General features: G+C 46.8%; 1 protein-coding gene across 1 annotated transcript in view; it reads right to left on the bottom strand.

Moving 5' to 3' along the window:
• Positions 1-11751, bottom strand: part of psmc6 (proteasome 26S subunit, ATPase 6) — a 71876-nt gene extending 60125 nt beyond the window's left edge. Inside the window, exons 1-2 of the mRNA XM_034161994.1 lie at positions 11667-11751; positions 8278-8357 (exon numbers count right to left, since the gene is read on the bottom strand). Of these exons, the coding sequence (XP_034017885.1) occupies positions 8278-8357; positions 11667-11751 (165 nt within the window). The remainder of the gene's footprint in view (positions 1-8277; positions 8358-11666) is intronic.
• Between the last annotated feature and the right edge of the window lie 5163 nt (positions 11752-16914).

Here is a 16914-nt window from a genome sequence, read left to right as displayed (position 1 = left end):
TATTTCCAGATGACACAAGGATTTTTTGTTCAGGGGGGGATTTGCAGGAGTTACTGAGGAGGATCAGTATAGAAATGGGAAAATTGAAAATATGGTTTGACAGAAACAAATTATCATTACACTTAAGTAAAATAAAATACATGTTATTTGGCTATTGTAATACAGATATACAGGTTCAGTTACAAGTCGAGGGGGTAGATATTGAAAGGGTACATGAAAATAAGTTTCTAGGGGTGATAATAGATGATAAGATAAACTGGAAGACTCATATAATGTTGGGAAAGTGTCAGTACACGGACCCACAACAGGGGGCGCAAATGAACGGACAATGAAGAAAGTCAAATAACAAGGCTTTACTGTTGTGAACACGCACAACAAATACAACAAATCACAATTTCGGTCTCAACTTAAATTCCAACGGTGTCGTGTGGGCAGGTTCGACGATAGGAGACGTCTGTCCAAGACGAACCGGAACCACCCGATGTCCTCTGCCACCGAACCCCGGGAATACTGGAACCGCCAAGTCCCGAACTCCCAGGTGGTCTCTGCCTCCGCTCGTCGGATCCGGTACTGCTGGCGAGGAACAGACACAGTCAGACGTGGGTGCGGCTGCACCCAACAACACGTGGGGTGGAAAACACCACCTCCACCTCTAATCAGAAAACAACACTGTCTAGTAACTAGGATACTTATCAAATACGTTCCTTTCACAAATGATGAAGGGCTGGCTGAGTTCGTTACCTCCTTGGTAGAGCGATATCTCGGCAAATGAGGTGGAGATGCCGTCCTGCTGATATACCTCCTCGGTGATTGGGATCAGCTGTCTCCAGTGATAGATGACAGCTGTCATCCTGGCTGCTCCCGTAAGGCGGCAGCGCCCTCCGGTGCCTGGAGCCCGCACTCCAGGTAGGGCGCCCTCTAGTGGTGGTGGGCCAGCAGTACCTCCTCTTCAGCGGCCCACACAACAGGACCCCCCCCTCAACGGGCGCCTCCTGGCGCACGACCGGGTTTGTCAGGGTGGCGACGGTAGAAGTCGGCCAGGAGGGCCGGGTCCAGGATGAAGCCCTTCTTCACCCAGGAGCGTTCTTCGGGGCCGTACCCTTCCCAGTCCACCAGATACTGAAAACCCCGGCCCATCCGTCGGACGTCGAGGAGCCGGCGTACGGTCCAAGCCGGCCCTCCGTCGATGATCCGGGCAGGAGGTGGCGCCGGACCCGGAGTGCAGAGGGGTGAGGTGTGATGGGGTTTAATCCTGGAAACGTGGAATACTGGATGAATCCGCAGTGAGGCCGGAAGCTGGAGCCTCACTGCGGCGGGATTGATGACCTTGAGTATTTTGTACGGGCCGATGTATCGTTCTTGCAGTTTTGGGGAGTCCACTTGAAGGGGAATGTCCTTGGTGGACAACCACACTTCCTGCCCAGGACGATACGTGGGAGCCGGGGCCCGCCGCCGGTCTGCATGGTTCTTCGCCCTCGTCCGGGCCCTCAACAAAGCAGAACGGGCGGCACGCCACACCCGACGGCACTTCCGTAGGTGGGCCTGGACCGAGGGCACACCGACCTCCCCCTCAACCACCGGAAACAACGGGGGTTGATATCCCAAGCACACCTCGAAAGGGGAGAGGCCGGTGGCTGATGACACTTGGCTGTTGTGGGCGTACTCGATCCAGGCCAGGTGGGTACTCCAGGCCGTCGGGTGCGCGGCTGTCACACAGCGTAGGGTCTGCTCCATCTCCTGGTTGGCCCGTTCTGCTTGTCCGTTGGTCTGGGGGTGATACCCGGACGAGAGACTGACCGTGGCCCCCAGTTCCCGGCAAAAGCTCCTCCAAACATGCGAGGAGAACTGGGGACCGCGATCAGAGACGATGTCTGATGGTATCCCATGCAGACGGACGACGTGGTGGACTAGGAGGTCCGCTGTCTCCTGGGCCGTTGGTAGCTTCGGGAGGGCCACGAAGTGGGCCGCCTTGGAGAATCGGTCCACTATCGTGAGGATGACAGTGTTTCCCTGGGACGGCGGAAGACCCGTGACAAAATCCAGGCCGATGTGAGACCAGGGGCGATGAGGCACGGGCAGCGGCTGCAGCAACCCCGATGTCTTGCGGTGGTCGGCCTTGCCCCTGGCGCAGGTGGTACAGGCCTGGATGTAACCCCGGACGTCGGCCTCCAGGGACGCCCACCAGAAGCGCTGCCGGACGACTGCAACGGTTCTTCGCACCCCAGGATGACAGGAGAGCTTAGAACCGTGACAGAAGTCCAAAACTGCAGCCCTGGCTTCTGGTGGGACGTAAAGTTTGTTCTTTGGTCCGGTTCCGGGGTCCGGGTCTTGTGTCAGGGCCTCCCGGACGGTCTTCTCCACGTCCCAGGTGAGGGCGGCCACGATAGCGGACTCCGGGATGATGGGATCCGGGGGATCCGACGGCTCCGTTTTGACCTCTTCTTCATGTACCCGGGACAAAGCATCCGATCTTTGATTTTTGGTCCCGGGACGGTAGGTGATCCGGAAGTCAAAACGGCCGAAGAACAGTGACCAGTGGGCTTGCCTGGGATTCAGCCGCTTGGCGGTCCTGATATACTCCAGGTTCCGGTGGTCAGTGAAAACCGTGAATGGCACAGACGTTCCCTCCAACAGATGTCTCCACTCCTCAAGAGCCTCTTTCACCGCAAGGAGCTCTCGATTGCCGACGTCATAGTTCCGTTCGGCTGGGGTCAACCTGCGGGAAAAATAGGCACACGGGTGAAGGACCTTATCGGTCTTCCCGCTTTGGGACAGCACGGCTCCTATCCCTGAGTCCGAGGCGTCCACTTCAACCACTAACTGGCGACTAGGATCGGGCTGCACCAGAACAGGTGCAGACGAGAAGCGCCGTTTCAACTCCTTGAATGCGGCATCGCACCGATCCGACCAGGTGAAGGGGACTTTTGGTGAGGTCAGGGCTGTCAGGGGGCTAGCTACCTGACTGTAGCCCTTAATGAACCTCCTGTAGAAATTAGCAAAGCCTAGGAACTGTTGCAACTTCCTACGGCTTGTGGGTTGGGGCCAGTCTCTCACCGCCACAACCTTGGCCGGATCAGGAGCGACGGAGTTGGAGGAGATGATGAACCCCAGGAAGGACAAAGAGATGCGGTGGAACTCACACTTCTCGCCCTTCACAAACAGCCGGTTCTCCAACAACCGCTGCAGGACCTGACGTACATGCCGGACATGAGTCTCAGGATCCGGAGAAAAGATGAGTATATCGTCTAGATATACGAAGACGAACCGGTGCAGGAAATCCCGCAAGACATCATTAACTAATGCTTGGAACGTCGCGGGGGCGTTTGTGAGGCCGAACGGCATGACCAGGTACTCAAAGTGACCTAAGGGGGTGTTGAATGCCGTTTTCCACTCGTCTCCCTTCCGGATCCGAACCAGATGATACGCGTTTCTAAGATCGAGCTTGGTGAAAATTTGGGCTCCATGCAGGGGTGTGAACACCGAATCCAACAGAGGCAACGGGTATCGGTTGCGAACCGTGATCTCGTTCAGCCCCCTATAATCAATGCATGGACGGAGTCCGCCATCTTTTTTGCCCACAAAAAAGAAACCTGCGCCCGTCGGGGAGGTGGAATTCCGGATCAACCCGGCAGCTAATGAGTCCTGGATGTAGGTCTCCATTGATTCGCGCTCAGGCCGGGAGAGGTTGTACAGCCTACTGGACGGAAACTCACTGCCCGGAACCAAATCAATGGCACAATCATACGGACGGTGGGGGGGAAGTGTGAGCGCCAGATCCTTGCTGAACACGTTGACAAGGTCGTGGTACTCCACCGGCACCGTCCCCAGATTGGGCGGGACTCTGACCTCCTCCTTAGCTTGGGAGCCGGGAGGAACCGAGGAACCTAAACACACCCGATGGCAGGTCTCGCTCCACTGAACCACTACCCCGGACGGCCAATCAATCCGGGGATTGTGCTTCAACATCCAGGGAAATCCTAAAACCACACGGGAGGTGGCCTGAGTCACAAAAAACTCGATCACCTCTCGGTGATTTCCCGACACCACCAGAGTTACAGGTGGTGTCTTATGCATGATCGGAGGGAGTAGGGAGCCATCTAGTGCCCGAACCTGCACAGGCGAGGTAAGCGCCACCAGAGGGAGCCCTATCTCCCTAGCCCATCTGTTGTCCAGCAGATTCCCCTCAGAGCCCGTGTCCACCAGTGCTGGGGCCTTCAGGGTTACATCCTCATAAAGGATTGTAACTGGGAGTCGTGTGGCAATGTGGGTGTGTCCCACGTGAATGTCTCGGCCCACCCCTAGCCCAGTTTCTAGGGGCGGGCGTTGGAGTTTAACCGCTCGGGGCAGTCTCTCATATGGTGCTCTATTGCACCACAAACAAAACAAGCTCCGTGGGCCCGTCTCCTCTGTGCATCTGGTGCCCTAAATGTTGCCCTACTCGTGTCCATAGCTTCGTCAGCAGGGGGAGCTGTGGCCCCATGGAGCGCAGGGGCCGTGGAGCGTGGGGAAGGCGGAGCGCGGTCGGAACCGGAAGGGAGAGGGACGGCGCGTGCCCGGCCATGCCCTTCGTCTCGTTCCCGCTGACGTTCCTCTAACCGGTTGTCTAACCGTATGACGAGATCGATGAGCCCATCTAAATCCCGCGGTTCGTCCTTAGCCACCAGGTGCTCCTTGAGAACCAAAGACAGTCCGTTTACAAAGGCGGCGCGGAGGGCAGTGCTATTCCAGCCGGACCTCGCAGCCGCAATGCGGAAGTCGACTGCATAGGCAGCTGCGCTCCGACGCCCCTGTCTCATTGACAGTAGCACGGTTGAAGCGGTCTCGCCCCTATTAGGGTGATCGAACACGGTTCTGAGCTCCCTTACAAACCCATCGTATGTCAGAAGGAGCCGTGAATTCTGCTCCCAGAGCGCTGTAGCCCAAACGCGTGCCTCACCGCGAAGCAGGTTTATTACATAAGCTACTTTACTAGCATCGGTCGCGTACATGACGGGACGCTGTGCGAAGACGAGCGAGCACTGCATCAGAAAATCCGCGCACGTCTCCACACAGCCTCCGTACGGCTCTGGGGGGCTTATGTATGCTTCCGGGGAAGGTGGGAGAGGTCGTTGAACAACCAGTGGAACGTCTATGTTACGCACAGGGTCTACGGGAGGGAGAGCCGCAGCGGCGCCCGGAGGGCGCGCTTCCACCTGCGCGGCGAGAGCCTCCACCCTGCGGTTCAGGAGGACGTTCTGCTCGGTCATCAAATCTAACCGAGTCGTGAAAGCGGTGAGGATCCGCTGCAACTCACCGATTACCCCTCCTGCGGACGCCTGCGCGTCCTGTTCTTCCATTGGCCGTTCAACAGCCGGTTGACGCCCCTCGGGATCCATGACGTTGGCCGAGATATCCTGTTGGGAAAGTGTCAGTACACGGACCCACAACAGGGGGCGCAAATGAACGGACAATGAAGAAAGTCAAATAACAAGGCTTTACTGTTGTGAACACGCACAACAAATACAACAAATCACAATTTCGGTCTCAAGTTAAATTCCAACGGTGTCGTGTGGGCAGGCTCGACGATAGGAGACGTCTGTCCAAGACGAACCGGAACCACCCGATTTCCTCTGCCACCGAACCCCGGGAATACTGGAACCGCCAAGTCCCGAACTCCCAGGTGGTCTCTGCCTCCGCTCGTCGGATCCGGTACTGCTGGCGAGGAACAGACACAGTCAGACGTGGGTGCGGCTGCACCCAACAACACGTGGGGTGGAAAACACCACCTCCACCTCTAATCAGAAAACAACACTGTCTAGTAACTAGGATACTTATCAAATACGTTCCTTTCACAAATGATGAAGGGCTGGCTGAGTTCATTACCTCCTTGGTAGAGCGATATCTCGGCAAATGAGGTGGAGATGCCGTCCTGCTGATATACCTCCTCGGTGATTGGGATCAGCTGTCTCCAGTGATAGATGACAGCTGTCATCCTGGCTGCTCCCGTAAGGCGGCAGCGCCCTCCGGTGCCTGGAGCCCGCACTCCAGGCAGGGCGCCCTCTAGTGGTGGTGGGCCAGCAGTACCTCCTCTTCAGCGGCCCACACAACATATAAAACATATACAAAGTAAACTGTCAAGAAGCATTTCAGTTCTAAACAAAGCGAAACATATTCTGGACCACAACTCACTCCGCATTCTTTACTGCTCACTGGTTTTACCATATTTACAGTACTGTGCAGAGGTATGGGGTAATACTTATAAAGGTACAACACAATCACTATCAGTAATGCAGAAAAGAGCTATAAGAATTATTCATAATACTGGCTATAGAGATCATACAAATCCACTATTTTTACAATCCAAAAATCTTAAAATTCACAGACTTGGTTCATTTCAAACAGTACAAATCGTGTATAAAGCACTACACAATTTACTTCCAGCAAATATTAAAAATAGTTTTTTAACAGATCAGGGGATTGCAATCTGAGGGGGAAATTTAATTTAAAACATCAGTGGGCACGAACAACATTAAAAGGTTTCTGTATTTCTGTCTGTGGGGTGAGGATGTGGAACAGAGTGGGAGTGGGGCTCAAGAAATGTCCAAGCATGAACCAGTTCAAACAGCGGTACAAAAATATGGTTATTTCTAGGTATAGGGAGGAGGAAGGGTAATGAGGGTTAGGGTTTTTTGTTTTTTTGCTTCGGCTTGTAAATATATAGTATTTTGTATGTAAGTAGGTATGTGTAGGTGTATATATATATATATATATATATATATATATATATATATATATATATATATATATATATATATATATATATATCAGTTTATGTGTGTAGGAATCTATGTGTATATGAGCAAAGGGTATTATTGGTTGTGGAGAGAAGGGGTAGGGATAAATAAGCTGATGCTTCACCCTACCCCTTTTCGGACATGTTGGGTACACATTAGGAACTTTTTTGTTGTTGTTTTCACTGATCTATTTTGTATTTGTTGTTGTATCAAATGTTCGAAATAAACAGTTTTCATTCATTCATTAATAAAAAAATGTTAGGAATCACTCACCATTTTTAAGTATATATTGTACATATATCTGTACCGTAATTTTTATTCAAAGATATCTGTCTTGAACCTCAAAATTTCATATCTGTTGGGATCTACCCCATACAGCAGAAGTCCCAAACTCGTTCCAGAAAGCTGCCCAAAGTGATTAACATCACTTTGAGCAGCTATAAGTAGTTAATCAGTGAAATCACCTGGTGGAGCGGATAGCTGCAAAGAAAGCCTGCACCCTCTCTGCCCTTTCTGGAAGGGGTTTGAGACCTCTGCCATACAGGGAGAAATGAAGGGGGGGGGGGGGGGGGGGGGCGACAAATAAAATTCTGACTCCAACTGAAGAGCTGTGGATCACAACGGAAATCGGTGCTGCCTCCGTTATATGCATGTAAGATGATGGCTGTTTGATTTTACAGAACAAGCAATGAGAACAACAGACAAAATGATCTATCCATTACATCTGCAGAACAACCTAAAGTAAATGCTTTAGCTTCTAAAATAATGCAAAAATTAAGCTTTGTCACACATAAGTTCTTTAAGGTTCACTAGTTCTTGAACTCAGATCCTATTCCTGGAAATTGCTGGAGCCTCTGTCTCTCCTAGTTTTAGGAGGCACAACCTCTAATACTCCTTTTGCTGCTGGAATCAATTTGGGCTTCAGCTTTCAGATCTTCCTCCAGACTTTATTTCTCAGTCTCCTTTGGAACTTGAAGTACCACAGAATATTTGCGCTGACGTTCCCAACCACCTTCAGTGGCGGCTCCTGTTCGGACTTGTGGATTTGGAGTGCATATATCACACTGTCCCAACCACGTGGTTCAGCCTCTGGGTGCTAGCTTACATCTCACAACCTTCTGCTTTGTTCTGGACGGTCTCAGAGGAGTCTTTATGCAGGTTGCACTCATGTTACACAGTATGGACAATCATTTTGATATCTGATGAACATATAAATATAAAAGATGTTTCCAAAAGCTGCTGCACTCAGAACAGGGTCTGAGTTGCATTATCCTCACACCAGTTTAACCTCTGACTTGATTAATTTAATGGGCATTTATTGTTGGTTACCTTTTTCAATGAGTTTGCCGTACTAATGACAAACACTGGATACATAATGAAGTCCTACCCCTGAGTTTTAAACAGGCTTGATGTGATAGAGCCCTTCTTCTGCTGATCTGGTGCAGAGTGCCTTTTTCTCATGTTGTTACAATAATTAAATTATCAAATTGTTGTTTGTTGTTACCTGTCCAACACTTTGCAGAGCTTTCAGGTCATTCTCAGACTTCTCGTACTGCTTGGTCTGCTCTCTGAGCTGTTCTCTGACTGGGGGGGAAACACAACACTGATTTCAGAGCTCAGTATTACACCAAACATGATGAACTGCTTAAAACAGTTTAAATCATTACCTGAGGATTGCTAACATTTTCATTTTGAGAAGTGGTAATGTTCCTTTGCTTTATTACTAATGGCTGAAAAGACCAATGCTGTTGTTACCCAAAGCCACTACACACCGTGAGCAACTAGGGATTTAAGGACCTTGCCCAGGGGCCCTTAGTGATTTTCCAGTCAGGCTGGAATTAGGGCAGTCACAATTATTACAATATTCGCCAATCGCGATTATTTTCATATTCGCGAATATTTTTCATAATCGCAATTACCATGAATTACTTATTCTATCCACAAAGTTGCATAAAACGACTCAGAATCTGACGTCATCGTGCTCCAGCAGCCACACGCAGCCTCACTCACTCTGTTTCCTCTTGTCTTGGTCGGATGGTTAGCGAGGCTCGGATAATAACACGGAGCGTGAGGAGGTTCTGGTTCCAAAGCCACGTACCACAGCACCGCTGTGGATGTATTTCAGTTTTAAGTAGGGTTGCCACGACTAGTCGCGACTACGTTGACGATTGAAATCATTAACTAATTTAGTAGTTGATGAGTCATTTATTTTATTTAAGTCTTTGTTTTTTGGACCTTCAAATTTTGTATAAGATGGCTGATTAAAACAGTGGCCGTCTTATTCAAAGCCATTTAAAATGGGTAGTTTACCGAAGGAGCTGCATGTATGTGCGTGCGCGCGCGCGTGGAGTCAACTCGCTCCAGACTGCGAGGGAGGAAGATTCCTGAACGGAGGCACGAGACGTTACGTTCTGCTGTGAACCATCTTATATATATTCACTCACCGGTATACTCACTTAAGACAGCAAGCGCAGAGCAGAGAGAGGATTTTAACCCGAGTGAACATTAAAAAACAAACAAAAACCTTGGGGCTGCCTTTACTCTCTGTACTTTCTCTACACGTGTGGTTCTGATGGCACTGTCCTGTTCACACCATGTGCGCATCGTATACTGAATTTATGAGATCACGAGATGAAATAAACGGTCAAATATCCTTAAAACATCCTTAAACTAAATGAACTGAGTAAAAATTACACACACACAGGTTTTAAAAAAAACCCTGCTGTGGAGAAGCTGTGCAGAGGCACAGATCACTAAAAGCTGAACTTTAACAGCTGTTTATTTTCCAAAGGTATGTATTTGTTCAATCTTGAGCTTAATGTAGTGTTCAAGCACAAAACGTGACTGATGAGGAAAAAAAAAGGATGACTTCATCACACTAAAATGAACTGGAGTCAGAATAAAAATACAAACTGCTGATTTCTGTTGTTTTTCAAAGTTATTAAGCTTATGATATGTTTAATTATTTCAAAGTGAGCTGCCTCTTATTGTATTCTGATTTATTTATACAAAAAACATGGGGAGTGTAATCAGCCTGCATTGTTCTGTTACGTTTATATCAGTTTTCCTGAATATGTCCAGCTGTTTTTCCTTCTTTGTAAGAGTTTGGTGTTTGCATTTGCTCCACAAAGTTTTAAAACACAATAAAATGTTCACACTGTTCTTTATAGCAGTTCTGTAATTTCAGAAATTCAACAGAAACAACCACAAATCATAAAAAGTTGGGACTGTATGCAAAATGAAGATAAAAATAAAAATGTTGCACTATTCCCAGTTTCTCCACTCACAAAAGCCAAACGTTCTTCCAGAGTTGTGTAATCATACTATGATAGTAGAATATAAAGAAGGGAAAAAAGAAAAATATAGACAATATAATCGTCAATCGCAATTATTTGCCTGACAATTAATCGTCTCCAGAAATTCCTAATCGTGACAGCCCTAGCTGGGATTTGAAACGAGGATCCTCTGGTCTCAAGCCCAACGCTTTAACCAGTAGACCATCACCTCCCCTACGTAAAAGCTAGTGAGATATAAACACTCCAAAACTGAAAACTCTATTTTTGTAACCTGATAATAACACCTTTGGAGCGATTTACAAGACATCTTGCAGACGTTAGCCTGATGGCATCACTGCCTGGTCTAGCTAGCTGCTAAATGCTTTGTTTGTGTGTAAATATAACATCTTTGTCATATACAAGGTCTGTTAGAAAAGTAACGGACCTTTTTATTTTATGCAAAAAATATATATGGATTTGATTCATATGTTTTTACGTCAGCCAAGCTTGAACCTTCGTGCGCATGCATGAGTTTTTTCACGCCTGTCGGTTGCATCATTCGCCTGTGGGCAGGCTTTGAGTGAGCACTGGTCCACTCCCCTCGTCGGATTTTTATTGTCAGGGAAATGGCGGAATGATTTGGGCTTTGCTCCATCAGAATGTTTTCAGAAACTGTTAGAGACAGGCAGCTGGAAACCATTCGGAAAATTCATTTGGCTTTCGGTGAAATTTTTTTTGGCTTGACAGAGATTAAGGAGTGTTACTACCTCTTTAAGGACGGCCCACAATGGCGCACGGCGCGCCACGCTCCGAGCCGTGATCGACAGGCAGAAACGACCATTTCATTTCTAAACGGATGGCTGTATAGCTCCGGGACCATCGTGTGCAATTTCTCTGGTTATCACAAGAGCTGGACATCAGCCATTTTCCAGCAGATTTCACTTTTAACAAGAGATTTTGTCATGGAAAGCCGCGTGGAGGCTTTGCGCGTCATGACGGAGCCGCTGATGGAGCGAGACAAAGAACACCTCTGTTTTGGAGTGTCAGAGGACAAGTTGGGACATGCCCAGCTCTCCACAATTTCTCTTATACTCACTCGACTGGTAAGCCACTGAAAGCCGAGATAGACATGTTAGTTATTAGTAGTACTATCATACTCCTCATGCTACTGATGCTCATTCCTCCGACCAGAATCTTTGTGAAACGGCCGATCCTTCTGAAATTCGACAAAAATGAAGAGAAATACTTACTCTTTATTTCCTATGCATTGATTTTTAATCCCTATTCTTCCTTCTGGTACAAGTTAAGTGACTTTGGCGAAGCAAAACAAGAAATCAGGTGCAGAACCTAATTGAGGTGCTGGCCTGCTTTGTCCACATCCCTAAACTAAGAGCCTGGATCATCAGAATACGTGAGAATATGTGTCATCTTTTTATTTAAATGTGATCTATACAGAAGAATAGGGGCTTTTAGTGTGTTGTTTTTTTGAAAGATGACACAGCACTGTTAGCATGATTAGCCGTTGTGCTAACTGTCGATAATTTCCTAAAATGCTGTACAATAAACAAAAACACTGACTGACTGTGTTCCATAACAAAGCTATCGTCGTGTGTCTTACGTTCTTTTAATCGTCCGTCTATTTCTTTGTGTTCCAGTAATTTCTTCCTGTAATCCTGCAGCGCTTTCTCCCTGCTGTCCGCCATCGTGCTTCAATGAATGCTGGGAGGGGGAAAAAAATCTTCTTCTTTGGATTTTATTGGCGGTTTGCAAACTAACACGGTGCATTACTGCCACCAACTGGTTAGGAGTGGAGCATTGTGGAGATGAGGGAGGGAGGGTGAAAAAACAAACAAGAAAAAAAAACCGGTACTAAATTCTCTTGAATAACCCTGATCCCTTTAGATATGTCAGTACATGTCTCCAAGCAGGCGGTGTAATTGTAGAAAAGGAAAGTAAACCTTGAAGCGTTAAACTGCAAAAAATATTATTCTTCTACTGTAATGTTTTATTGTGGCTGCAACCCATATGGTAGCATTACCGCCACCAACTGGACAGCAGGGTGCACCAGCTGACACGTTCAACGGATGATACATAAACATTCATAGACAGACTTACTGAACGAAGTCAAGTCATACTTCCGAGAGATCACACCTGTGTTAAATTAGTGTCACACCTATGTTATTACTTATAGCTATTGTTATGTTTTCTATAGAAATATAATGTATTCATTAGTCAGTATTTTGTTTATATATAAAATATTTATTCATAGCCTATCATATATTGTCTCTTCAAATTACTAAAATAGTTGACTTTACTGCCACTATCTGCCCTCTCTATCATACATTAGTGTGTGTGTGTGTGTGTGTGTGTGTGCGTGCGTGCGTGCGTGCGTGCGAGTGTGTGTGTGTGTGTGTGTGTGTGTGTGTGTGTGTGTGTGTGTGTGTGTGTGTGTGTGTATATATATATGTATAATGTGTGTGTTTACAATGTTTGCAAAATACCTGTCTACAGTCTAGGCTATATCAGAATATTCTATTACTGTTAATACCAATATGAATATTAAAATACGACAAACCATTTGTCCTTTATCATAGCTGCATGTAAGACGCTGGCAGAAGAAAAAAAAACGCGTGAAAATCAGTTTAGTATTAGTAGTTTAGTATTTAGTAGAGAGTTACGATGGATTAAATGCGCTGCCATGGAATATCTCTGCATTACCTGCCAGAAACCAGTCCACAATCATCACCTGTGACAGTGATGTGTTTCAATAAATAATGGGTCGTTCTGCGTGAAATCATCAGGTGCCTCCCAGGTCACCGACTCGGATTCTCATGATTTTTTTTAATATGTCTGATGAACACATGCAAAATATTCCTGCTTAATTCCAAGTAGTTTTTTTAGAAATAATTTTTAATAAGGGTACCCACAATCCTATTTTTCACTCACGAACGCATTTTGAGCTTTTTTTTTTTTATTTTTAAAAGGCATTATCTCAGCTAAAAATGCAGATATAAAGCTCAAATTTGCAATACACCCTATTTGGGCACCCCAGATACAGCAGTAAATTTCAAAAATTGGATACAGAGCTAATCTTTTTTCATTCTGTATTTCTATGAAGGCTCAGTTGTCCAGGTGGTTTCCATAGTAGAGAAGCTTGAATCTTCGACTGGACTGGGTTGCTTGACGCGAGGACGTTTTGCTTCTAATCGCAGAAGCTAAATTTCTAGCTCTGGTAGTCTGACTAGAGAAGAAGTTCTTCTCTACAAGAGTCAAGACAGAAGTCTTTGAAATTTGAAGCTCTGAAATTTTGTAATTTTTTGTGAGAATGGACAAACTGTCATTTTTGTGATGCTACAGAATGAAAAATTAGCTCTGTATCCCATTTTTGAAATTTACGACTGTATCTGGGGTGCCCACCGCCGTCCCGGCCACAAAGGTCCTCCGGTCACAATAAATATAATAATTATTGCAATATGGCGGTGGGATCAAACCTCGGACTGCTCCAACTAAAGACCAGAACTCTACCAGGTAAGCCAAAGGCGAACTCCCCATTAGCCACACTAGCGGGAACATCCTTTCAATCCAGACTTCACCTTGCTACATATGAATAGTCTCATTTTTGTCTGTAAATGGCCTTTTTTGTCTATGGGTGGTCTTTTTTGTGTCTATGAATGGTCTTTCTTTTGTCTGTGAGTGGTTCGTGTCTATAAATGGTCCGTAAACCACTGACACACACCACCAGTAACCAGGAGGCCTCATTTACAAAGGCTGCGTATACACACAAAAATGTGGTGTATGTCCATCTCCACGGTAATGTTCAAATCTATCAAAATTTAAAATGACCAAGGAAATGTGTGGTGCATCACGCCAAGTTCATGACTGGCGCACGCATGTTTCTACAACTATTGTTCCTCTGCCGACACGTAGAGGTGATGCTGGGAACCGTTAATAGTGTGAAAACATGAAGTCATCAGAGTGATGTGCACATCAGAGACACACTGATGAACAATTACCACACCCACGTGTTTATAGTTATATGGGTGGATATAAAAGCACGCACAAAGAGATGTGTAAAATGGCGCTAACAGTGGCTGCGTTAGCGTTGCTAGAGGACCTTAGAAATGGTGCAGTCCCATGAGCGTGTATTCAGGGATAGACCAGGACCTTGAGCGAGCCATGCCAGCTGTGTGGAATGCAATCATCCGAATGTTATCCAGGTACATCACATTCCAACATTAAAGTGCCATTTGCAGAGAGAGCTGCTTTCCCTAATGTAATCGGAGCTATTGACCGCACACATATTGCTGTAATAGTGCCATCACATGATGAATGTTTTTGTTAATAGGAAACATTTTCATTCCATCAGTGTTCAAATTACATGTGATGCGCAAATACATAATACATTTAACAAACATCATGGCTAGGTGGCCTGGTTAAATGGTAAATGGACTGCATTTATATAGCGCTTTTCCATCTGCATCAGATGCTCAAAGCGCTTTTACAAATATAAGTCCCTTCGGCTGCTCCCTTGTTTGCACTCGGGATCTGCATGTTGAATTGGCATAGGTTTTACGTCGGATGCCCTTCCTGACACAACTCCACATTACATGGAGAAATGTGGCAGGGGTGGGATTTGAACCCGGAACCTTCTGCACTGAATCCAAGTGCATTAACCACTTGGCCACCACCCCTGCAGCTTTTACAAGTGCTTTTACAAATAATGCCTCACATTCACCCCGATGTGAGGGTGCTGCCATACAAGGTACTCACTACACACCGGGAGTAACTAGGGGATTAAGGACCTTGCCCAAGGGTCCTTAATGATTTTCCCGTCAGGTTGGGATTTGAACCGAGGATCCTCTGGTCTCAAGCCCAACACTTAACCACCAGACCATCACCTCCTCTCCCCTGGTTCAATGCATGACTCATTCATCGTGACTAACACTGTGGTTAGGGCAGCCCAGTCTCACACTTTTTTTTCATTCTCCCGTCATGAAATAAGTGACATTTCCATGAAGCGAATTTTTATTTTACTATTTCTAATCCTACCCATTGTCCTAACCCTAACCCTAACCATAAAACCTCCAACCCCCCCGTCACCTCACATTGCGTAACCCCATCTGGCACGTGCATGATGAGTGAATAGTTTATTCCCATAATTGTTTCCAAATGAAACCAGCGCAGGCACATTTGGGCATGTGCGCATTCATATATGTTTTTGTTATTATTATTTTGTTTGTTTCTTGATGGTGAAACTAGAGCTTCTTAACAAGCCTCCGATTGTCTTCCTGTGTTCTGTATTTGACAATAAACGTGTGTGTATAGTTCTGATGTCACATACTGTCAGCTGCACCTCATTCTTTTTAACTTCAGCATGTGTGCGCTGCTTCCCCTTCATGTTTATTCTGGATAACAGGGTACCAAATAAAATATCCCTGCGTGTCTCCACTACATTTACTTCCTTTACTCCTCTTCATCTGTTGCTCACACTCAGTTAAATTCCTTTTCTTATTGTGATCATTCCAGACAGAGAGGGGAATCTCCAGATCCCAGAGCCTATTTAAATACATTTGCATATTAAAATAGGGGCTTGGACAGGGAGGAGTTTGGTACTTCAGCATGTGCACTCAATTCCACGTTCAGTGGGATGTACAAAAGGAATGTGCTTGGATCCATGCATGTGCACACTTTGATACATCTGAATTTTTTTGTGCTTACGCCAGTTTCTAGGTTTTGGCATACGCCACGTTTCAGTAAGAAATCAAGCAATGAGCCAGTTGAGTCACTCCCAGGGGTTGTTCATTTTGAACTAGACACAGATGTAGCCCCAGTGCAGGCTTCCTAGCACAATGTCCTAGTGTCTCTCAGAAATGCAGTCAAGGCTCAGTTTGACAAATATTAGAGAGATGGCTGTTTAACTTGAGTGACAGCGCCTCCTGACTGGATTAGCAACTTGGTGATTGTCAGACAGCCAGATAAGCTGAGGATCTGCATAGACCCCAAGTCACTGAATCAGGCTTTAAAGCGGTCTCACTACATAAAGCCAACACTTGAAGATGTGCTATGCAAGGGCACAAATTTCTCAGGGCTCAAATTTTCACCCTTGTAGATGCCCAAGATGCTTTCTTACAATGCAAACTAGATGAGGACAGTAGTTACACCACCACGTTCTGGACACCATGGTGCAGGAAGTGATGGTGAAAGCTGCTATTTAGGTTGTGCGTGGCCCCAAAGACATACCAGCAATTCAGCATGACCTGATAGCAGGCCTAAGTGGGGTAGAACCCATAGCAGATGAGATGACATACTGATAGTTGAGTGTGGGGACACAGATGGGCACGCCATCCAGGACCATGATGCAAAACTGATCGCACTCATGCAGAGGTGTATGGAGGTTAAGCTGAGGCTGAGCTGAAAGAAACTGCAATTCAGTGTCAGAGAGGTCAAGCTCCACGGACACATTCTCTCGCTGGAGGGGCTCAAAGTGAACCCAGAGAAAGTTAGGGCAGCCTGAGATATGCCACACCTCGCAGACGCCAAGGCTGTGCAGTGGTTTATTAGATTTGTGATGTACCTCGCAAGGTTCATGCCACGCCTCTCTGAGGTAGGCGAGGCACTACGCCGGCTTTTGGACAAGGATGTCCCATGGCACTGGCTACCCAAACACGATGCTGCAGTTGAGTGACTGGTCACAGCCGCCCCAATCCTGAGATACTGTGACGTGACCAAGCCAGGCATCATGATGCAAGCCAGAAGGGACTTGGCTGCTGTCTGTTACAAGAAGGTCAGCCAGTGGAGTTCACATCACGAGCACTGACTCAGACAGAACAGAACTCTGTGTTGTGTGGGCCGCCAGAAGAGGAGGT

Source organism: Thalassophryne amazonica, chromosome 21 (assembly GCF_902500255.1).
Source record: "Thalassophryne amazonica chromosome 21, fThaAma1.1, whole genome shotgun sequence".
NCBI classification, from domain to species: Eukaryota; Metazoa; Chordata; class Actinopteri; order Batrachoidiformes; family Batrachoididae; genus Thalassophryne; species Thalassophryne amazonica.
This window is presented reverse-complemented; position numbering and strand designations above follow the sequence as displayed.